The sequence below is a fragment of the Muntiacus reevesi genome, chromosome 2 (genome assembly GCF_963930625.1).
Source record: "Muntiacus reevesi chromosome 2, mMunRee1.1, whole genome shotgun sequence".
Classification (NCBI taxonomy): Eukaryota; Metazoa; Chordata; class Mammalia; order Artiodactyla; family Cervidae; genus Muntiacus; species Muntiacus reevesi.
Genome location: NC_089250.1, coordinates 153204496 through 153228115, shown reverse-complemented (window position 1 = coordinate 153228115; position 23620 = coordinate 153204496). Strand labels below are relative to the sequence as shown.

Below are 23620 nucleotides of genomic sequence, written 5' to 3'. Positions count from 1 at the left end.
CCTGTCTGGTTTCCCTGCTCTAGGCATCTGGGTCTGTAAAGCTTGGTGCCCCTGCCAGGAAAGTGGAGGAGAGCCTCTTTCCCATGTTGCCCTATTCACTGCCTTGTCTTCATTCTTTTTCTTTTGGTCTCGTGGTCAGGGCAGAGCCTCATGTCTGGCTGCGGCCTCCCACAAACACTGAGTAGCTCATTCAATGGCTTTGCCCGCACGGGCACTCCCTCCAGACTCTCCCAGGGTTTCCCATGAGCACAGTCTTGTTAAAAGTCTTCCAGCAGCCTTGTGATCACACCCATTTCACAAATGAGAAAACTGAGGCCAAAAAGAACAGGGTGTGACCTAATTCTCAGAAGCCAGGCTTCTGCCTCCAGAGTCTGGACTCAATCATTCATTCCTTTGATAAACACTTATTGAACGCCCACTCTGTGCCAAACCCTAATCCAGGAATTAGGGGGGGACTGGCAGTGACACAAATTCCTGCCGTCATTGAGCTCACAAGGGGGTGGGGGAGGGCTGGGAGGGAGAGCAGGCCCCATACAAAATAAAGACGTTAGGAGATAGATTAGGAGACAGATGCCACTAAGAAAAAGAAAGCAGGGAAGGATGAGAAGTGGGTTTGGGGATGTTGTGATTTTATGTGGTGACCGAGAATAAACTTTGGAGATTGTGACAATGAGTAAAGGCACAGGAGCTGAGAAGGGAGCCATGTGGACGGGGAGGGGAGGGACTCCCAGGCAGGGGAATGCCATACAAAGGCCCTGTGGTGAGAGGTGCCTGGCATATCATAAGAAAGGCAGGGACCCCGTCCTTAGCCTTCATTCCCCAAGTTCAGTTGTTGCCTGTTCTCTGGCTCCTGGGGCAACCCTGTAGGTTCTAGGCTGCAGCAGATGGTGAGCCCTGGATGAGGCATCTGGATGGAAGGTGCCAGCCAGCTGCTGAGCGTTTTTATTCCAGTGGAAGGAGAACACTACGTCTGGAGAAACACACCAAGCCCTGGGCACCCAGTATAATTTAGTGGGTGGTGGTGGCTTCTCCTTTACCACCTCTCGTCAAAGCCCAACACTGGTGGATGCTTTTGGCAGGAGAAAGGATGGAGCAGACCAAAGGTTAATCTACCCTGGCAGAGTGTGTGGGTTCAAACACCTCAGGGCCACCCCACCCTGGACAAACAGACAAAATCCAACGGAAGGCCTCTGCATCAAGTCCTTGCCGAACTTCCAGTAAAGGCAGGAGGGTGCTATGGGACTTGGAGCCACATCACCTGAGTGTCATTCCAGTTCCACCATTTCCTGACTGTGTGTCCCTGGGCAACTAACTTAAGCTCTCTGGGCTTCAGTTGCCTCATCTGCAGTAACGATAGTATTATTACTAGTATTTCCTCCTAGGGTTGCTGTGAGGATTAAATGAGTTGAGATAACATGGTTAGCACAGTGCCTTGCACAGAGTACACATTCAGTAAGCATTTCCTTCATCCCATAAACGTTCATTATCCTTATTAGTCTTCTCCCTGGGACCTGCCTCTCCTCACCTGGGGGAAAGGGATTCCATCCTTACCTCATTCTCTACCATCCTTTCTTTTCTGTCATCAGCTCCTTCTTGGTCTCGATCAGGTCTCTTGGCTCTGTTCTTCTCACTCTGTTTGGACTTGGTGCCCTTGGGCTCCAGCCCGTCTTCCCTGCCCGAGTCGTCGGCGTGGGGGTGCCTGCCTTCTCGCAACCTGGCCTCATCTTTCCTCCTGGACCTCCCCGGGGCGTCCTGCTGGGGCTTCAGGTACTTGTCCGATTTGCCCTTGGACTCTTTCCGGTGGTAGCCGTCTTCACGGCTTTTGTAGCCCGACGTGGAGTGGAGCGGGTTGGGGGACCCAGACCTCGGGTGCTTTTCTCTGTAGCCCCTCCCCGCTTCCAGTCGCTCGTCTAACTCGGCTTTGTCTAGTTGCCGGGGGTAGTGCTTGCGATCATGTGTCCACGTGTCCGTCCTGTCCCTCTTGTCCTCCCCGTTCTCCCTCCATGGCGCTGGGCCTCGCTCTTCCTCCCTCCTGGCGTAGGGAGAGTGCTCCCACGAGTCCCGGCCGTTGCCCCAGTCAGCCCGGGAGGGGCCCGGGGGACTGTGAGAAGAGCTGCAGGAGGTGAAGCTCGGAGTGTGGGACCTCGGGGACAGCGACCGGCTCACTGGACTTCGAGATCGCGGCCTTTCTGGGCCGTACCTGGCGGGGGGGTGGGGGTGGAGGCAAAGGAGCTGCTTTAGAGTCTGTGGTACCCGCAGGACCCCCCACCCCGGCCAGATACACCCCATCTCTGCAATAGAGCCACGGTGCACGTGATCCCACCCGGCCACGCGCTCTTACCACCACTGTGCAGAGCGCCCAGAGTGGTCCAGGAGCAAGCTCCGCCTCCCTCCGCGCTTAGGGAGGGATTTTCCCTGGGCGCAATGCTGGCTGCCCTCTGCTTCTTTCCTCATAATGCTCCTGGGAATGGGGATGAATAATTGGGCTGGTTTGGCTCAGCCACATCTCCTCTTGGAAATGAGCTACCCTCAGGGAGCAGGAGACTGTCCCGGGGAGCGGGGTGGAGTTTGGGGTCGGGCAAGGTGGCTCTGGTCCAGTCTGGTGGGAGAGACTGCCTAACCTGGGGTTCAGTCAGCCGACCTCTTGACTAGGAGACTGAAGTCACCCCTACACCTGGCCTCCACCGAAGTAAAGGCCGCCTCTTGGCCTCCATTTTTCTAGAAAGGCATTCGGGGTTGGAAGAGGCCTTAGAGCTCTGACCTGCTCATGTATCAGATGATGAAACAGAAATCCAGAAAAGGACCCGAGCCTATCTAAGGTTCAGAGCAAGACTTCCTGGTCACCTGCCCTCGGGACTCTACCACAGAACTGCAGGGGCATGCTGTGGCTTCACACGTGTCCTAAAAAAACTCAAACAGCCACGATATTTGAAACAAACAAAAATCCCAACCCTGAACAGCTGCAAACAAAGATACACACACACACACACACACACACACAGTTGTTATTAAAAAGGTCAGTTGAGCCATCCGCCCAATATTCTAAAAGGATGGGGAGCTTCCATTTGGTTTCCAAATACAGGAAAACCACGCAGTCCTCACTGACCAGGGGACAAGAGATGGTGGCTCCCTGGGACCAGCTTTGACTTTCTCTGGGGATACAGCCTGGGCTGGGCCCTCTGCGTCAAGGTTAGAGCGCCACCTGCGGCAGCTCTGGGTAAAAACCACAGATGCTCAGCTTCCTCTCAGCTGCTCCTTTGTTGTAAAGGCATATATGAGCAGGCATATATGGTACATATATGGTATATATGCCTTATAAAGGCATATATACCAGCTGCTGCTCCCGCTGTTCTGCACAGTGGCCTCCGCAGGGACTTCACTCTGCAGGGTGGTGACAGTGGTAAACTTGCAGCCTCAGCCTGGCAGTCACAACTTCAGTCGGGAGAAATGAGTTGGAAAACTGAATGCACTCAATGTTGAGTGAATGACCGGTCAAGTCACAGACATTTCTGCACCTACCTTCAGCTCAAGAAAAACCAGGGGTTGTCTCTAAACAGAAGACATACACATACACATACCACACTCACAGCCCACATACACCCACACCACACATATCACGCACACACACACACACACAGACCCCATAGATATACCACACGTACAATACACATACACCCACACTGCACACAAACACACACCAGACACCACACACAACACTCTACACACATCAAACACACATACAACACAACACACACAATACAACCATATAGCACAAACAAAATACACACACTGCACATAAACATACACACATACAACATACCACATACACAACACAACCACACAACACACATACACCGCACACACTTCCAGGCCGTTTTAGCAGAGTGTACCCTTGCCCCTAAGAGTCATCTATCAGCAGACCCTCTCCTATATGCCTTTACAACAAAGAAGGAGCCGCTGAGAGGAAGCTGAGCATCTTGAATTTTTCTGAGGTTTAACCTGAGCACTGGATCGGACACAAAGAAATGTAATGCCCAGAAAAAGCTGATGGGCAGAATGAGGCAAGGGCAGGGCACAGATTGACTCAAGTGTCCCTAAGAAAGGGGAGGGTGTTCCAATGACCCAGAATCTGCCCTGAGACCAAGGCCGGGCCTCACCTTTCTGCTTCCCGGAACATGTCCCTCTCCCTCTGGGAATGGATGTCCTGGATGATGGCAGCCACGGTCTTCCCAGGTTTCTAGGCAAAGTCAGAGGGTCACTGTCAGACCTGAGAAGGCCTTGCAAACACCAGAGGGAAGCAGCTAGGGCTTGGGTTCATTGCCCCATCCACCAAAGAGGGAAAAGAGGCTTCTTAGGGGGAGAAAGTTTAATCCAGAGGATGAGCAGTGTGAGCATAATGCTGAACAGTTGGGGCTGAGTGGTCCGGGGCACATGGCATCCATTAAGCTGGGAAGGACCAGGTCTGAGGCTCACTATGCAGGTGAGGGGGAAAAGCAGCATTTGTCACTACCCACCTCCCACCTCTCTCCAAAATAAAAGAAAATATCCAATGTGTGAAAGGAACAAAAGGAAAGAGGGAGGGAGGGAGGAAGGGAGGGGAAGAGGCGTTACAACTTAGAAAGAGACTTGAAGATCAGGGAATGCAGCCCCCACATTTTACATCTGAGGAAACTGAGACCCAGAGACATGGAGGCAGAGTTCTGCCTGGCACAGCTCCAGTCACCAGCCACGCTGTGTTCTAGGGGGACCCCTGGAGTTGTGTTGGGTTAAGGAACACATTTACAGAGATGGTTAGGACTTGGCAACCGGCATTTTAACTCCAAGGTCCTTTCTACACCCCCATGCTTCCAGCAGCTCCTGACTACAGCGTGGTTCTTTTAGTGGGTCATTTAGTGCTAAATGGAAATCTGCAAGGTGGGCAGTGCAGGCTGTGAGCCAGGTTTCACAGCTGAGGATACAAGCACCCAAGGCTCCACGCTTCCAGAAGTCACCGTATGGTGCCTATGCCAGGAGAGGACCAACCCCAGCCCCCAGATCCCAACCAAAGCCCTCTCCTAAAGCCAGAGTGGACAAACAGTAAGAAAGCAATAAAAATAAATGGTCAAAAATGAAATTCATCAGCACAGAAGGATGGAAGCATTTTGCAAAAGATTACACAGAATTTGTCCATTCAATTAAAATGGATGGAGCAGGGTAAATTTATGCTTTGTGATTTATATCCCCAAAATTGTTGTTGTTGTTCAGTTGCTAAGTCATGTCCAACTCTTTGCGACCCTGTGGACTGCATCACACCAGCCTCCTCTGTCCTCCACTATCTCCTGGAGTTTGCTCAAATTCACGTCCACTGAATCGCAGATGCTATCTAACCATCTCATCCTCTGCTGTCCCTATAATACTGATGTTTAAAAAAGACTTAAAAGCCCTCAGTCTATAATGTCAATTTTTGACAAATAATTTTCTTAGGAAACATAATTAACTGTTCTTTATATCCTTATTTTTCCCCCCTATATATTGGGTTGGCCAAAAAGTGTGTTTAAGCCCAAATGAACTTTTTGGCCAACCCAAGAGTTAACAAAGGATCATGAAATCTTAGAGCCTGTATGGATGTCAGGTATCACCAAACACCTCATCTTATAGATGTGAGACCTAGGGTCAAAGATACGAAGTGAGCTCCATGACGAGCTGGGTGCACAGCCACTGATCTGTTACTGCTGCCACTAAGGGTTGTGCTGAGGAATAATAGAGGGAGGAGAGTATCAAGAGGAGCCTCCTGTGGTTTCAGAGGAGACATCAGAGCTAGGACTTAGGGAAGGGATGTAAAATGTTCAAGCCAGGGAAGGATCACTTGTCAACTTGAATCACAAGAGAAGAGAAGAGAAGTCAGTGATCGCTACCACTGTGGTTATGAAGGAGGAGGGGGAGGTCAAGAGCCAGACCATCCCTATTCAATAAAACATTCAGGAGCTAGCACAGGTCAGGATACCCACCTGAGAGCAGGCCTTGCAGTTTTGGCAAATGATCCCTTTCATCTGACCGTAGCTATAAAGGTAGACCCTCTATAAGCCTACTAAGTGTCACCTATGAGCAACTAGATCACCCAGGCCCTGCACAGCCAACTTGCACCCTAACTGCTTAGACTGGACCAGAAGCAGCAACCCAAGGCGAAGCAAGGGAAGGTGCTGGGGCTGTGGGCCTGCATGAAGAAGAAGGCTCCTGCCAGGTGCCTCCTTCCACCCCACTGCAGACCACCTGTCCTCCTGCCTGAGTTGTTGGTAGAACGAGAAGGTTGATCTGAACCCACTGAGTGTTCTTCCTGCCTGCCCCTTCTTGGACCACAAAGTGAAAGTTGCCTCCTGCATCATCCTAGGAGAGGCCAGCCTGGGATGGCTGGTCCTTAGGAGACCCACAGCATCACTGCCTCCATGTGGGCCAGCCTGGGAAAACCCGTGAGAGCCATCAAGACCAAGAGCAGGGATGTGGGACAAGATCTGCTGGCACCAGGCAGGCCCAAATCTGTCCTCACCCTGCCAAGCTGGAACAGCCCAAGGTTAATGAATGTGCCCCCACAGCGGGTGAAATGTACCATGGCAACTTTTCAAAACATCCAAGTTCACTGAGGGGGCTGGATCAGGGACTTTCTGTAGCAAAAAGAGTCCCCAGGGCCCCCAACACCCTACTTCTGCCCTCTGGAACCTCAGGTTCTCGTGAGTGTCCTTCTAGTCCGGACCCAGAAAAGCCTGGGGTGAGAGGAGGGGCCTGGTTCAGGGCAGCAGCAGGGTGGGCTTGAGACCCGCAGGGAGGAGCAGGTCAGGCCAGTGTCACAGCCAGAGGTGTTCTAGGAGCTCTCGGACCCTACTGACCTCCATCATTACAGACAACAGCCCCTCGGGCCCTCTTCTTTCTGGATGCCTTGCTGATGAGGGGGCAGAGCTGGCCAGTCAGGCACCACAGAAAAAACATCCTCAATGGCCCAGTGCAATCCCTGGGGTCAGAGAGGTGCTTCTAGAGTTCTCTGGGGGCTAGAAGAGCCTCTTCAGGGCTTAAATATTTCCTTGCCCTTATTTTCTCAACCACAGAACAGCTTCGTGAGGTCACTGTCAGCCCAGTGCCCCCTGAATTTGCTTTTATTCAGGTGGCATGGCTGGGTGAAGCAGGGAATGGGCTTGTTGACCAGCAGCAGCACTGGGCCCCTCATCGAATGATGAGTTTCATGCCACAATGACTGGCTGGAAAGATGGAGGGATGGGTTGCAGAGAAAGGCCACAACAATCTGCAAACACTATATGCTGGAGATGGTGGTCACAGGCACCATGACTCCCTGCTCCGAGGACCGGAGGTCAGTTCCTCTATTTTAAGTGATAATTCCAAACTGTTGGCACTCTCTGGCCCAAACACCCTGCCAACTGCCATCTGAGAAGGAGTCAGAAGTGGCCAAAAGCTTTCAAATAACAGAATCAACTTTTCACAACTTTAAGAAAAGCCTCTCTCAACCTTCCTCTTCAGGCCTGGCCTCATTATCTTGTGGTTAAAGGTATAAAGGAAGCAGGTAAAAGAAAGCCATTATCACTGCAGAGGAGTGGAAAAAGAAGAGGATGGAGTAGGTGTGTGATGATGTTTGGATATACCTCTTTATTGTAGAATACTTCAAACACACACAGAAGTGGACAGGATGGTATATTAACACACACACCCCGACGGTGAATCCATTTCCACTGTCGACCAGCCCCCAGGGGACCACTTACAATGCTCTCTGTCAACACATCTTGCTGCTTTAAGGCAAGAGTGAGATTCCAAGCCCCATACAGTCCCAGGGAAGTGTGATCTCACAGGAAGTCTCCATGGATGAAGAATCTCCACCCAGGAAGAGCAGCCCAGCCCTGCTGCCAGCTGGCAGGGTCACCTGGGGTCATGGCTTGTTGCCTGTGGGAGACTCACCTTCTCCACCTATAAAGGTGAGATAATGAGGCCCACCTGGCATCCACTGAGAGCCTCGGGGCAGAGAGCGCTGTCCTGATAAAGGCCATGGAATGCTGGGCCAGCATAAAAGAAGCTGCTAGAGAGTTTTGTGCCTCCTGACCCCTCCTTGGCTGTTTCATTTGTCTCAAGAGCCTTAGGAAGATGCTGACACCTTGCAGATGAGCCCTGAACTTGTCAGAGCCATGTACTGTCACAGCATCCCTGATTATTTCTGTATCACTGTGCTTTCCAGGCTCTCCATCTCTTCTCACCCACCTCCTGCCTGGAAGCCCCCTCTCTGTTTAGCTGCCTCATCCTTCAAGGCTCTACTCAGGAATCTCTCCCTTCTTGACACCACCAAGTCATACTGCCTTTTGCCACTGATCTTCTAGGAACTTGGAACGGATGCACTCAGGTTTAAATCATGAGATTAACTTCTCCGCCCAGTGAGATAGCAAACTTTACCCCAAGTGAGGACCTTTCTCATGTTCACTGTAGCTCTTGGCACCACATCTTACATGGAAAAGACCCTCAGTCATCATTTACTGATTTATTCTCCTTAACCAAGAGATCATGGATCACTCACAAGACTGCTTCCCAGGGCCAAAGACCGTCTCTGTGGGTAGAAGGCTGGCAAGACCAATGGCTCTGAAAACAGGCCCACTGCTCCCAAACCACCTGGAGCCTCAGTTCCACCCCAATCTACCTGATGAGAGTCCCTGGGCAAGAGGACTTGAACACTTCCCTGACAGTTCTCTGATGGGAGTGACTGGAACACACAGCTTTAAACTATTGCAGGTTCCCTTCTGCATGTGAGATGCTATGATTCTGGAGAAGTCTACAGAATAATCAGTCTTCTCATGCAGGTCTGCAGGAAGGAAAACACTCACTTTTTATCATTCTTTCAGATTTTCTCACTCATTTCACATGTTTGTAGGACACCTATTGTGTGAAAGTTACTGTCCCAAATGCCCTGAGGATAGAATCTCAGCCACAAAGAGTGAGACAAGATTACCGGCATGAGGAAATATTTGAGGAAAGGAGAAATCCCTTAAAAAAAAATCTCTCCTTCTTCCTCCTCTACTTTGTCTGGTGAGCAAAAGGTAAAATAACAGGAGAAAGACCGATCAAAATCTCCCCTACCTCTGCAAGCCCTGGCGGGACCCCACGTGGTGGCCCTTTGGCCCAGAGACACATATGGACACAGTGCTTTGCTGTCTGCCTCCCCAGGAACCACCCCCTCATCTCCAGCCTGCTCCCAGGATGCAGCAGGTGACATGGTCTGACCAATCACAGCACAGCTACAGGTGCTGGCTCAGGGAAGCGCATGTATCAGAAGGACTTCCCTGGTATCACTAGGAAAAACTCTGGCTTTCTCTTGGTAAAGGAAAATGGGAGGCCGAGGAGCCAAAGATGCTGGAGTCACTGAAGCCATCACGCCACCTAGAGGAGAGAGCCAGGGGCTGTCAGGGGCCATCCCAGGGAGACCCCAACAAGGCCAAGGGAACAACAGAGAGCAGAGTGGACAGAAACTGAGACCTAATAATAGCACTTGGGTCCTGAATCCAGCCATGCCTGCAACCCAGGGCTACTCTTGTTTTTTTCGGTTCCATGAGCCAATACATTCTTTTATTTACATTAGCCAGTATGCTTTAATGGAGATAAATTTCTGTCACTTGCAGAGAAAGTCCACGCCGATTCATGTCAACATGGGGACCATAATACACCCGTTACTATGTAATTGAAACAAGCTCTAAGATGCCTTCACGTAGAGGCAGTGTGACTACTTGGGGAGCACAAAATCCTCGCTAAAGGTCAGGATCAATGTGTTCTGGCCACTTAGAGTGTGCTACAAGGACCAGAAACATTGACATCTCCTGGGAGCTCGTGAGAAATGCAGAATAACAGCCCTGACCCAGGCCTACTGAATCAGAAATTTCAACAAGATCCACAAGTCATGTGTACGCACGTTGAAGTTTGAGAAGCTGTGAGAATACTATCTCCATTGCTTAATGACTGGATGACTGTAAGCAAATTATCTGATTTCTCTTTTTTTTTCACATGGACAACGGAGATCATAAAAACACAATATGGAGATGCACAAAGAGTGCAAAACCAAAACAGTCCTAAGATACAATCATGACTCTTCCACTAACTATGATCTTGGGCCAGTTACTAAACTTCTATGAGGCTTAGTTTCCTTGTCTGTAGAACTGATAATAATACCCGTCCAACAGGACTGATGTCAGGATCAGTAGATAATGTCTTAAAGTGCCTGGCACATTACTTGACCCGGGACTCAATTAAAGGTACATATTCTCATTATTATTGTCGTACTATTTTAATTACTGTTATTATCCACCCTACACACATCACAGGGGAGGGTGACTCTGAGACTCAAAGAGATCACGTATAAAAAAAAAAAAAGATGCTTAAAACAAAAGAACACAAGGTATAGTCTGTTACTGATCTAGAAACTGAGGTTCACAGAGGTGAAGCAATTTGTCCCAGGTCATCAAAGCAGGAGGTAGAGGCCAGGCTGGTGTTACCACCCTCCAATCTGGTATAGGTCACATGGTTGTTGATGGTTCTATGCTTATGTGCTCTTCCTCCCACCAGCCTGTGAGTTCCTCTGCAGACTTGTTGCCACCATATTCATGGCCCAGTTCCCACTAACAATGAACACTCAGTGAACATTAGCTGAATGCAAACTTTGATCATCTGACCCATTTAACCCATAGTTTTTGTACCACCACAAAAGACCTCCCTTGATAAGGGACCTCGGTGCCTTGGTACTTTAAGAAGTAGAGTACTGCAGTTAATCCTAACTTGAGCCTTGTGACAACATCTCATTTGGAGACCAAAGCTCCCCTGGGAATTCAGTGCAGAAATTCAATTCTAGCCCCCAGGGTAGAATCAGGGAGAACAAGAACTTTGGGTACAGAATGAGGCAGGACCTTTTACTTGTCTGAGAAAAACAACAGGCTTTCAGGAGCTGGGAAAAAAATGCCAGGTTCTGCCTAAAGCTGAATTGTTGGCAAAGGAACTTCAGAAGCAATAATGCAAGCAAAGCAGAATCAGGACTTTGGCAACTGGTCGACGTATTACCAATCTACATATGTAGACTTGTCAGAATGCTAGTCCTAGCAAGAAACAGCTGCTAAGCCTTTGTGTTCTGACTTGAGCCTTGAAGGCTGATTAAGGGCTGCAGGTCTTGAGCAAAATGGACCCTCAGTAAATGTGGAATGAGCTGAAGTGAACCAGAAAATCCCTATTAAATAGGACAGTAGAAAGTATAAAATAAAAAGCTAGATTTAACCACAAATATGGCATTAATTACAACAAATCCAAATGGACTCAGTGCTCCAGTCAAGAAAACTCCTGCAAACCAACAGGAAGATACAATCTAAAACAAACGCATGGGCAAAGGACTTAGAACTTTCCCACCAGAGAAGAAGATCTAGGTGGAATAACAAACATATGCAAAATTGTTCAGCCTCAATTAATATGGAAAATAAAAAATAAAGCCATGATAAACCATCACACTCTTCCCCAGAGGGGCAAAAAATTAAAAAGTTGGACAAGACAAAGTATTAGCAAGAAGGGGTGAATAAAAGATCAAGAGATGATAGAGGAAGAAAAAGTAACTGAATAGCTGTCTGAGTAGAGAAGGAAGTTACATCCAGAGGTTTATGCCTGGAACTCTAACCTCTGAAAAAGCAACCACCTTTCCCTCTTGCTTTATCTTTTAAGACTTCCCTTAAAATCGTTCTTGGGTCCCAGGTAGGTAGCCATCCTGTCTCAAGCACCCCTTTGCACCCTGCCCTTACCTCAATGAGCACGTTTCTTGCCATGTTAGAATGGGTTTGCCTTCCCATGTGATATCCTCGAAGGCAGTGGATACTTTTTGGATCTTTTCCTTTGTCTTCTTCCCACCAGCACTCAGGCAAGTGGCTGACAAGGAGACACTCAGCTGATGTTTGTGTAACAACTGAATGATGGAGAGGGTGCTTTACCTTCAGCTGCAATTCCTTGTATCTCTTGGACATCCGAATGAGCAATTTCTCACCATTGATCATGGCAGATTTTTCTTGGTAATACTGGACCATGGCCTGGGCAGCCTCTGTGTAAGCCATCTCTAAAAAGGCCTAGGAAAGAAAGGAGGAACAGACATTGGACTTCACTTGAATGGTCTTAAAGGAAATTCCATAAAGGTGTGACTCCATGTATATAAAGTTCAAGAACAGGCAGAACAAATTGATGGTAGTAAAAGTTAGAGTTGAGTTTCCCTCGGGGTTGGGGGTGGATATTGATTAGGAAGGGAAACGAGGACACCTTCTGGGGTTCTGGAAATGTTCTCTATCTGTACTTGCACAGTAATCCCTGGTGGCTCAGACGGTAAAGAATCTGCCTTCAATGCAGGAGACCTGGGTTTAATCCCTGGGTTGAGAAGATCCCCTGGAGGAGGACATGGCAACTCATTCCAGTGTTATGCCTGGAGAATCCCATAGACAGAGGAGCCTGACAGGCTACAATCCATGGGGTCGCAAGAGTCAGACACAGCTTAATGACTAAACCACCACCGACACATGTAAAAGGGCTTCTCCAATGGCTCAGCGGTAAAGAATCTGCCTGCAGTATGGGAGACACAGGAGATGTGGGTTTGATCCCTGGGTCAGGAAGATCCACTGGAGAAGGAAATGGCAACCCATTCCAGTAGTCTTGCCTGAAAAAATAGACAGAGGACATGGACAGAAGAGCCTGGTGGGTTACAGTCTAACAGATTGCCAAGGGCTGGACACAACTGAGCAACTGAGTACACACATGTGAAAAATGAATGGAGCTCTACACTTAAGACTGGGGCCTCTCCAGTGGCTCAGAGGGTAAAGAATCTGCCTGCAATGCAAGCGACCCAGGTACAATCCCTGGGTCAGGAAGATCCCCTGGAGAAAGGAATGGCCACCCACTCCAGTATTCTTGCCTGGAGAATCCCATGGACAAAGGAGCCTAGCAGGCTACAGTCCATGGGGTCACAAAGAGTCAAACATGATTGAGTGACTAAGCACTCACACACTTAAGATTAGTGCATTTTAGGGTATGTGTTTTATACCTCAATAAAAAGGAAAAAAATTCAATACAAGGAAAAGAACTTTCTTTGATCCCATCTGTTCAAAGAGACCTATTTATTAACTTTAGCAAAAGAGCTTATTATAAGATGGCCCCCCCCTCCTGATCTCCATGGTTACCAAACATTATTCTTAATTACATACGTCCATCTGTGGCTACAGCATGCCACAGGAGCCCCTTGGACTGGGAGGGTCCATTAATCCACAGATTCCTGAGAGGAGGGACTGAGTCTGTTGCACAAGTGACCTTGGGCTGATCCCTGCAAAACTTGCTAGTCAGTGGTGCCAATGGCAGGAGACAGACACAAGTCCTGGGTATCTGAGCTCTCAATTTCTTAGCAAAGAAATACTCTAAAAAACCACGGAGGTTTCAGAGGCTTGAAGGAAGGCCATGTCTTTGTGAGCTGGAGAGAGAGGAAACAGTTATGTTTCCACAGTATTTCTCCTCTTTAACTGTTCTAATATAAACCTTTACAAAGAAATGGGCTTTTCCACTCAATTGATGCTACAGGGAGTTTCTACATAGACATATTTTTTGGCCACACTGAGCGGCTTGCAGGATTTCAGATCTCTGATCAGAGATTGAACCTGGGCCATACCAGTGAAAGCCAGAATCCTAATGACTAGGCCACCAGTGAAACTCCCTGCATAGATTGTTTTGACTGACTTGTCAGTTTGCCCCAGGAGCTGCAGTGACAGACTGGTCACTGTTATTGTATCTTAGATTCGATGGGTTTGTATTGATACCATACTCACGATGCAACGAACTGGTGAAGTGACCATGGACTGATCAGTGCAACTTCTCAACATCAATGTTGAGAAGGAAACATGGTCTGTGACCAGAGAGCCCTCACTGCGAGCCCTCACCTCCCACTTCCTTGAACTGCGTGGGCTAAACAAGCTCATCCCCCGCCCCACTTCCCTCACATTTGCTTTTAAATTTCAGTCATGCCTTTCTCTGTGCTGTCGCAGTACATGGCAGAAGGGTTGGAGACCAAAAAGTCAGGGTTCTTTACAGTTTTATTTCAAAATCCACCACTCAGCTTTCTAAGTGTCTCTTTTTTAAAATGTTTTATTTTTATACAATTTTTAAAGGTTACTTTCCATTTACAGTTATGACACAATATTGGCTGCATTTTCTGTGTCATATAATACACCCCGAGCCTATGTTACACCCAATAGTTTGTATCTCCCACTGGTCCACTATATTCCCCCACCCCCACCCCCTTAGTAACCACTAGTTGTTTCTCTATATTTATGGGTCTGCTTCTTTTATGTTATACTCACTAGTTTGCTGTATATTTTAGATTCCACAATATAAGCTCTATCTGTCTGACTCTAAGTGCCTCATTCTTCACGCCAACATTTTAGCACCTCTAGCTTTCACCTGTCACAGGGAAATAAAATGAACCCAGTGAATCTCACTGCATTCATGTTGCAAGCTGAATTTTGGAAATTTGCCCAAAGTAGAATTCTGAGAAGGAGGAATGAAGAGACTACACGAGTAGTCTAAGCCCAGGTTGACGGAGGAAGACCCCTGATGATCCAAGGTGGCTTTGATTTTCCAAAGTTCATGCCTTAATTAAGAAAAGAATTTCTCCTATGCCTGTTCCTCTAATTCCTAAAGTTAAAATAGTCATTAAAAATAAAAGACTAAATGTTCTTACTTCTGACCAGTCCCTGTATAAATTCCTCTCCTGACTTTAGAAATGAAGACAAACATAATCCTCAAAGACTCAATCCACATGGGTTGAGGGTTCTTAGTTCCTTAGATTCACCATGCATCCATTAATTCCCACCTACTCTCCTGCTATGAGAGTCAACAGCCTTGGATGTCAACACCAAGGGTCAGTGAAAATACCTCTTCCCGCTCAGTTGTTGGCTGGCTCAAAATCCATGTGCCATTAGAGATGAGAAACGTAGAAGGTGAGAAAGACTAGCATTAGCTCAGGGGGGTAGTAATACAGTGAAAAGACTCAAGTCCATGGATTTCTGTTTTAGGAACCAGCTGGCTTTTCTTTGTTAAGGAACACTTCATTCCAAAACACATCCTCACCTCCAGGTAACTCGCAAAGGCCTGGGCCCATCACAAGAAGGGTAAGGTGAAACCAGAGGAAACAAAACACCACCACCGATGACGAAAATCTCGGTGCTGCACCAGCAGGAGGCCAGCTGTGTATTACCCCTTTATGTTACAAACAGTTTCTTTTAAAAAAAAAAAAATAGTTCCCCTCCCCCAGTGTGTGGTTTAACCGGTACCTGCCAGTGTGAACGTGCCCAGACTTACCTGATTAGTCGACTTCATGAGGATGTAATTAGTGACCTTCCCGAAGGGCAGCCCCAGGTTAATCACATCATTCTCTGTGCAGCTTCCCTCTGGCAGGTTGCAGATGTGGACCACGCGGCCGGCACCCGTTTTCCGCTGAGCAAACTAACAGGAACAAAGACCTGTGGTTGGTCTTCAAAAGACATTTCCTTCCTGCCCTCCATTCCAGATGCTCCTAATGGTTATCTTCCCCCCAAATAATGATCGCAAGACTAAAGCTTACAAAGTGAATGCAGAAAAAGAATCCATTCGCAGACACATATAAAACATTGATTTTATACCATCTCAGAAGATTCATAACATTTTTAACGAGCAATCCCATCCAGCCTTGATAAAGAGACTGGGAAATGGGCATATCTATACATTGCTTGTGGGAAGTTATATATAGACAATCTTTTGAGAATATGCTTCAGCAACATTGGATAAAACTTAAAATATATAGAGTTCTCCTTTCAGTTTTTCCATAAGATGTTATGGAAACTTCTTGGCCAACTCAATACATAGCCCAGGATCCTGCCATCCCACTTTTGGAAATCTTACCTACAGAAATAAATTCGCCAATATGTAAATACATACAAGGACTTTTATTATAGTTAGCTTATTAAAATAAATTTACAACTTATTGCCAAAACTTTTGGAAACAGCCTGAATGTCCAAGAATAGGATAATGACTGAGTGATGGTTCACACATATGATGGAAAACTATGCAGACATGAAGAGGAAGTGGTAGATGAGCTGATCAGGACAAAAATTTTAAGACAGATTAAGTAAAAACAGTTGCCAAATAAAGATGCAGTATAACGCTATTCTGCTAAAACAAAATAAAAACCCAAAAATGTATGAGAAAAAGATGAAGCAAGTGTTGTAGAATCTTGACAGTTACTGGAACTAGGGGATCAGTACATATGGGTTAATTACACTTGTCTCTACTGTTTTGTATGTTTGAAATTTTTCACAATGAAAACATTTTAAAGGATATCAGCACAGACAGAGACACATGGGAGGGTACATATCAACCTGTCAGTACTGGTTATCTTCAAAGAGCAGAACTGGAAGAGAGTAGGGGAGAGATGTTTAACCTATTTCTTATATATCTTGTATTATTTGACTTATAGTTTTTTAAAAACCCAATAAAGAAAAAAGAACATAGAAAGGATTAGTGAACCTAATACAGAGACATTCATAGGAACAATCTTTGGTTTAGGACAGTGGCTTTCAAAACTTCGTTAGCCTGAAATCCTTTCTTCAAACAAAAGCTAGCCCACCAGCCCAACATATTCAACAGGAGCTGCTTTAGACAAACGTTATGGTCCAACACCCTGACGCCACCCTCTATCCAACAGTCCCAAAGGCGCCTCTAAGGTCTTTGTTCAGAAACAAAGACCTGGGCCTAATCATAGCTCTTGGAGGGAGGAAGTGTGTCTGTTTGGTCTGTGCAAACCTTAATCAGCCTGGAGTCTCCAGGAGGTTCAAGAATTAGTAGCCATAAGCCAACCCAAAGTGGAAGAGAAGGATGCAATTTTCCAAACCCATACTAATAGCATAGCCCATATTTGTATAATCACCATCTTGTGTGATAAATGAACTTCAACATCTAATTACATTTGATGTAGGTCCTACTCAGCTATGGGAATACAGTGGGCAAGTCTGAGGTCTCATCCCTAACAGGGACTAATACTTGGGTAATTCTACCATGAAAAGTCTTCATTTTTCTCATCTGGGCTTAGGACAATTAGAGTCAGTCAAGAATTTCCTTGGATGGTTCAGCCCTGAATTGGAGAAACCCATGTGCCTCTTTCAGACCTCCCTGTCTGCAGTGTCCAGAGGTCAAGCATTTCCCAAAGGGGGACAGTCTTCCATGCGTGGCCTGGGCAGCTGCCAGAGCATGTGTGCGCCTCCCTAAGGTGCAAACAGAGCTCTCCATAAGCTGGGAGGCTTTGAGTGTGAGCCTGGCTCAGAAGAACTGTGTCCTTCTCCAGGGATGATGGGAGGAGAGCTAAGAGTCTGGATCTTTGACTCTCAGTAGGGTGAGGAGGCCAAACCAAGATGCCGACCCAGCTGAGTTCTTGGGCTGGGCAAAGTTGCCAATCCTCTGAGTTCATCAACAAGAGGACTGAGGCTGGGTGCTCTGCTGGCTTCTCTTAGCTGGGCACGTTTCTGTCCACGTGACTCTGCTGTGGTTGGCCGGGCTCATGTTTGCTCAGACCACGGGGCAGACACGCAGGGAGGTTCTGGGCCCCTCCAGCTCCTTGCCTGTCCTGTTGCCTAGTGACTGGGCACAAAGGCCAGCGCCTCCCTGATCATCTCCTGCAGATTAAAAGAGCAACTCAAGAGGCTTTTATCTGAGGGTTAGTGCAGCAACTGCTGCTGAGGGCAGAGCCTGCCTCTGAGAAATAAACACCTTCACTGCTGCAGGTCACCTAAGAACAAGATGAAGTCACGCTGCAGACAGGTTACAAAGTGCCAAAATAAATGGGTGTCGATTATTGCAGCAACATGGATGGACCTAGAGACTATCACACTAAGTGATAGTAAGTCAGTAAGTGAAGTAAGTCAGAGAAAGACAAGTATCACATCACTTACATGTGGAATCTACACAAATGATGCAAAGGAACTTATTTACGAAACAGAAATAGACTCACAGACATAGAGAACGAATTTATGACAACCAAAGGGGAAACTGGTGGAGGGATAAATAAGGAGTTTGAGATTAATAGTTATACACTACTATATATATAAAACAGATAAAAATCAAGAACCTACTATATGGCACAGGGAACTATATTCAATATCTTAACCTATAATGAAAAAGTCTGGAAAAGAATAGATAAATATATATATAACAATTGCTTTTCTGGACACCTGACACTAACACTACACTGTAAATCAACTGCACCTCAATAAAAAGTTGTTCATTTTGGAAAACAATTAAAAATAAAGTACCTATTTACATATTAAAAAAAAGTACATTTCATGGATGTACCCCCTGCATTGGGAGGCAGAGTCTTAACCACTGGACCACCAGGGAAGTCCTTAGAAACATTTCCTATGTGTTGTACTGTTTTGCAAATATTCGATTTAAGATAGTTCAGTCTACATTCTGTGAGTGATCTAAAATATCTTTTTTACTTAATTAGGTTCAAAATCATATTTGATTCATAAAGGGCATAGAGTTACATGTATAATCACTCTAGTCCATCCTTGAACAGTTCATATAAAACATGGCTACTATTTGCCTTATGTCCCATGGGAGATCTAAATGATGAGGGAGAAAGGGTAGGGGGAAGGGAGGATACGGTCCAGGTGGTACTTCTAAAGTCTACTCACCAGGATCACAGACGACCCTGAGAGCCCTGGAGCACTTATACGCTTATTGTACGCTTATTCCCAACCTGGGTTCCCTAAGAAGCCCAAGTCCTGAAAGGCCGTTGAATGTAATAATGTATCAAGAAAAGAGAGAGAGAGAGAGAGAGAGTGTGAGTGTGAGTGTGTGTGTGTGTGTGTGTGTGTGTGTTGGAGTATAGTTGTTTTATACTGCTGCGTCAGTGTCTGCTATGCAGCAAAGTGAATCAGCTATACATACATCCCCTAAAGAAGGATGGTTACTTTTGACACTTAAAAAAAACCCAAGTTGAAATCATTGAGTTTCTTTACTAATAAGGTAACCTTTGGTTAGATCTCTAGGCTGATGAGAAAGGATGACTCATATATCTGCTATAATAAAAAATGGGTAACTAGTTAATTACTCACTAAACTCACTAGTATAAGTACATTGGCAAATAGATAGTACTTTGCCAAACATGAAATGCAGGACAGGGGCTGCTTGAGGTAGGAGTGAATAATTTAAAAGGGTCTGGGCTGTAAAAACCGACTTTCTGATGTAGTAAAAAAAAAAACAAAAAAAACCCCTGAACTTGGAAGACAGAGGACTGGATTTTAGACCCAGCTCAGCTACCGATTAGGGGCATGACAAGGACAAACTGGCTTTCCTTTGGGGGCCTGAGTTCCCCAGTGTCTGGAATGAGGGAGTTAGTCTATATGTCTCAAGTCCCTTCCAGATGTAAAATAGCCATGCTTATGTGGCTCACCGTTCTAAAATTCCACTCGTCTCAGAAGCCTTGCCAAGCTAAACCCTAAGATCCAGGATAATGATAAGTTTCCCCAACTGTGCTGGGCACACACAGGAAACCTGCATTTTTTCCACCCTGTCCCAATGAATGTAATGCCTGTCTTTCCACTCTGTGTGATCAGCCATTTCAGCACGCATACATGCACAAGGACAGTCATCGTTCAGATAAGCCTGTCTGTGTTGGTGTTGGTCTCCTCTTTACAGAACTGAAAGTGAGCTCCAAGCAGGGAGCACCTTGCCCATGTGTCTGCCCCCCTGAATGACTGTGCCTTCTGAATGAACGAGAGGAGTTGAGATCATACACTGTGATAAACTAAACACACACAGGGGCTTGCTATCACCCTGAGGACAGACACATCAGGTGTGTGCCTCTGGGTCAGGGCAGCAGGAGCATCAAGACAGACCTGGGTCTGCTCTCCAGGGACGACCACAAGCAAGGGACTGAATTTCTCCAAGCTGATTTTGCTTCTCTATAAAACAGGGAAAATAAAAACTGATTCCATAGGACAAAAAATGCCACAATGTATTACTATATAAAGTGTCTTCATGCAAAGCCTGGTGTCAGCAAGCTTCTATAAATGAATACTTGTTCCTTTCTTTCCTGCGACAGTTCAAGAATGTGCTGGGCTTCCCGGGTGGTGCTAGTGGTAAAGAATCTACCTGCAAATGAAACAGACGTAAGTGACAGACGCAGGTTCGATCCCTGGGTCAGGAAGATCTCCTGGAGGAGAGCATGGCAACCCACTCTAGTGTTCTTGCCTGGGAAATGCCATGGACAGAGGAGCCTGGCAAGCTACCGTCCATTGGATTGCAAAGAGTTGAACATGACTGAAGCGACTTATCATGCACACACGTGATGCTACTGGACAGGGAAGAAAATGTAACTGTACTATGATGATGTAAGACAACGTCTGTGTTCTTAGGAAATTCATGCTGATGTAGTTATAGGTGAAGAGGTACAGTGACTCCAATAGTTCAGGAGAAACATGCATATAGATCATTGGATAGATGGATGGACAGATGGATGGAAGGACAGGTGATACAGAGAGACAGAGAGGCACAGAGAAAGCATGATAAAGTAAATCAGCCAAAATGTAAAAATGTAGTGAATCTAAGTAAAAGGTATATGGGGGTTCTTATATTGTTCTCGCAACTTTTCTGTAAGTCTAAATTAAATTAAAATTTGAAATTACAAAAATAGATTTTAAAAGGTGTGCTGTGGGGCAGAGCAGCAGCTGGATTTAGGATCGTGAGCCTGGTGTTGATGGGCTCCACTAACATCCCACCCACTAATGCTCTCCTGGGAGGCACACAGGTGACAGGTGCCTGTGAAACTTTCCGGTCCATGGTCAAGTCTCTAAGAGAGCTAAGGTGTCTGGGTGGTAACTGAAGCCTTCATTACTAACCTGGGGGGACAATCATCCGTCACCAGCCCAGGGGATGCTTCAGTCAGCTCACAAGCTAGCATGACATGGCATGTCCCCATGTGCAGTCAGGGCCCTGGGTACATTTTCACCGACTGGAGCCACTCATTTAAACCCAGACGCTGCTTCTGGACTTCCCCAGTGGTCCAGTGTTTAAGAATCCACCTGCCAATGCAGGAGACATGGGTTCGATCCCTGGTGGGGGAAGATTCCATGTGCCTCGGGGCAACTAAACCCATGTGTTGCAACTACTGAGCCTGCGCTCTAAAGTTCAAGAGCCGCAACTACTGAAGTCTGCATCCTCTAGAGCCCGTGCTCTGCAACAAGAGAAACCACTGCAACAAGAACCCCGCGCATCACAGCTATAATAGAGTATCCCCCACTCACAGCAACTAGTGAAAGCCCATGCACAGAAAGGAAGACCTAACGCAGCCATAAATAAATAAAGCAAAACCAGACACTGCTTCTAATGGTTCATGCGACTGGGTCCAAGACCTCTCCAGTCCCTTGCAGATCTTTTATGGATGCGTGGAAATGTGAGAAGAGCAGACTTGTGTAGGAAGATTCTGAGACCTTTCAGTGCCCTCTGATGCAAGAGGGAACAGACTTCGAAGATGAGTTCAAAGAAAAGACCCAGTTTCAATAATTCACAGAGCTCTCATAAAAATATGGCTCTGGGCAAGAGGTTCCCAGGGTGAGAGAAGTCTCTCAATCTGCTTTTAAGAGTTACAGTATGGAGTTGATTATAAACCATTTGCTCTGCTACAGCCTCATCCCTTCTAGGTGTGACCTAATTTCACCTAGCACACAGTTTGTAGGCCTCTGCTGGGTTTGTGCTAAACATACATGAGGACAGACACAGGGCAAACGTTTATTTCTCAGGGGGTTGATTTTGAACATACCATGCAGACCGTGAATGGGCACGGGCTTTATAGCTATGGATCTTGGTGTAACTTGGAGGGTAGAAACAGACATCTTTATTGACACTTTCGAATACTTTATAGAGCATATTAGCTTTGAGTTAGAGAAAATCTACTTTTATTGGTGCTGGATTGCCTCCGGGTCTTGGGTGGCTCACATGCCCAGCAACTTTAACATCACCGTAAACTTCAGCGTCACAGAATTTTAAAACTGGGAGGTTCCAAGCCCAGCGGTGTGTGTGATGTCCCAGGAAAAACTGCCTTGGCCCGGAATATAGTGACCATCTCATGCCTCAGGAAAACTATAGATGGGGGCATTAGGGTTGGAAAGAATGCTACGTGGGAGTCAGAATGAGCCATTTCAGTAAGGGAGTAGTACATTGCATCTGCCACAAAATAGCTCCTGGCACTTCCCCAGTGGTCCAGTGGCTAAGACTGAGCTCCTGATCCAGAGGGCCCATGTTCCATCCCTGGTCAGAGAACTAGATCCCTCATGACACAAAAGATCCTGCATGCTGCAATGAAAATTGAAAATCCCACATACTCAACTAAGACCTGTTGCAGCCAAATAAATAAATACTTAAAAAAAAGAGAGAGGTCATCTGGTCCACACTCCTCTGCGTGTACAGACACTGATGGCTGGGAGAAGGTAAAAAACTTAATCTGTGGGCAATGACATGGTGGTAGATTTGTGATTACAACTCAAGTCTCACTGAAAAACCATTCAATTGCAGACTGGATAAATTATGGTAAATGTCTACAATAGATAGTGTTAGAGCATCAGAACAGTGCTTTATGTTCAGATGTGAAAGTTCAGTTCAGTTGCTCAGTCACGTCCAATTCTTTTTGACCCCATGGACTGCAGCACATATTTTCAGATGTGAAAAGATGTCTATAAATTGATTAAAATATGTCTTGAGAATTTAAGTGAAAAAACAAAGTCCCACTATAGACAATACAACAGGATTGGATTTTCCCCCAAATATACACTTACAGTAAGTAAATATGCACAGGTACACTAGCTAGAGACAGACAGTGATAGCTGAAGACATTTACTTTTAGTTTTCGCTACAGGGTTGGATTTTCTATTTTGTATCCTTCTGTTACTGTTTAACATTTACATCATTTTACTATTTTTGCAGCAATAAAAAAATTCAGATTTGTAAACAGAAAAGAAAAAAAAGACCCATGCGGATCTTCTGTTTCTTCATTCTTTGCTCTCTTCGAAAACACCCAAGGTGACCCTTGCCGAGGGGACAAGAGCAAGGATAGAGCTGGAATGGTGGAGGAGGGGAAGGGTATTTGCCACATCAGTTACTACTCTTCACGCCCTATGGGGGGTCAGGAGACCAGGTGCTCTGAGCCATGGACCTAAGAGGCCAGGGTGGAGAGACAGGTGTTCTAGAAACAGCCAGCAATCTGAGGGGCAACCTATGACTTAAACCTCTGGCTTCTCACAACATTTCTATTTCCCTGTGCCTCGGTTTCTTTATTTACACACGTTTTCTGGTGAGCAAGGCTCTAGCGAGAAAGAAACCATAAAAACAATGCATGTCATCCCCGGCCAGGGAAGACCCATCTGAGGCCCTAGCGCTAAATAAACTCTAAGGTGTCTGTGAAAACTGCGAAGCGACTTTATGGGGACAGTCAGCAGGCAAAGTGCATCTCAGGCAGGCACAAGAAGACTATTTACAGGCTGAGAAGGCCCCTACGGCCCCTTCCAGAAACCTGATTACTCT

At 46.5% G+C, this 23620-nt stretch overlaps 1 protein-coding gene across 1 annotated transcript in view; it reads right to left on the bottom strand.

Moving 5' to 3' along the window:
• RBM20 (RNA binding motif protein 20) overlaps positions 1 to 23620 on the bottom strand; it is a 197859-nt gene that overhangs the window by 21728 nt on the left and 152511 nt on the right. Inside the window, exons 6-9 of the mRNA XM_065923305.1 lie at positions 15370 to 15513; positions 11973 to 12104; positions 4158 to 4237; positions 1552 to 2200 (exon numbers count right to left, since the gene is read on the bottom strand). Coding sequence (XP_065779377.1) covers positions 1552 to 2200; positions 4158 to 4237; positions 11973 to 12104; positions 15370 to 15513 — 1005 coding nt within the window. The remainder of the gene's footprint in view (positions 1 to 1551; positions 2201 to 4157; positions 4238 to 11972; positions 12105 to 15369; positions 15514 to 23620) is intronic.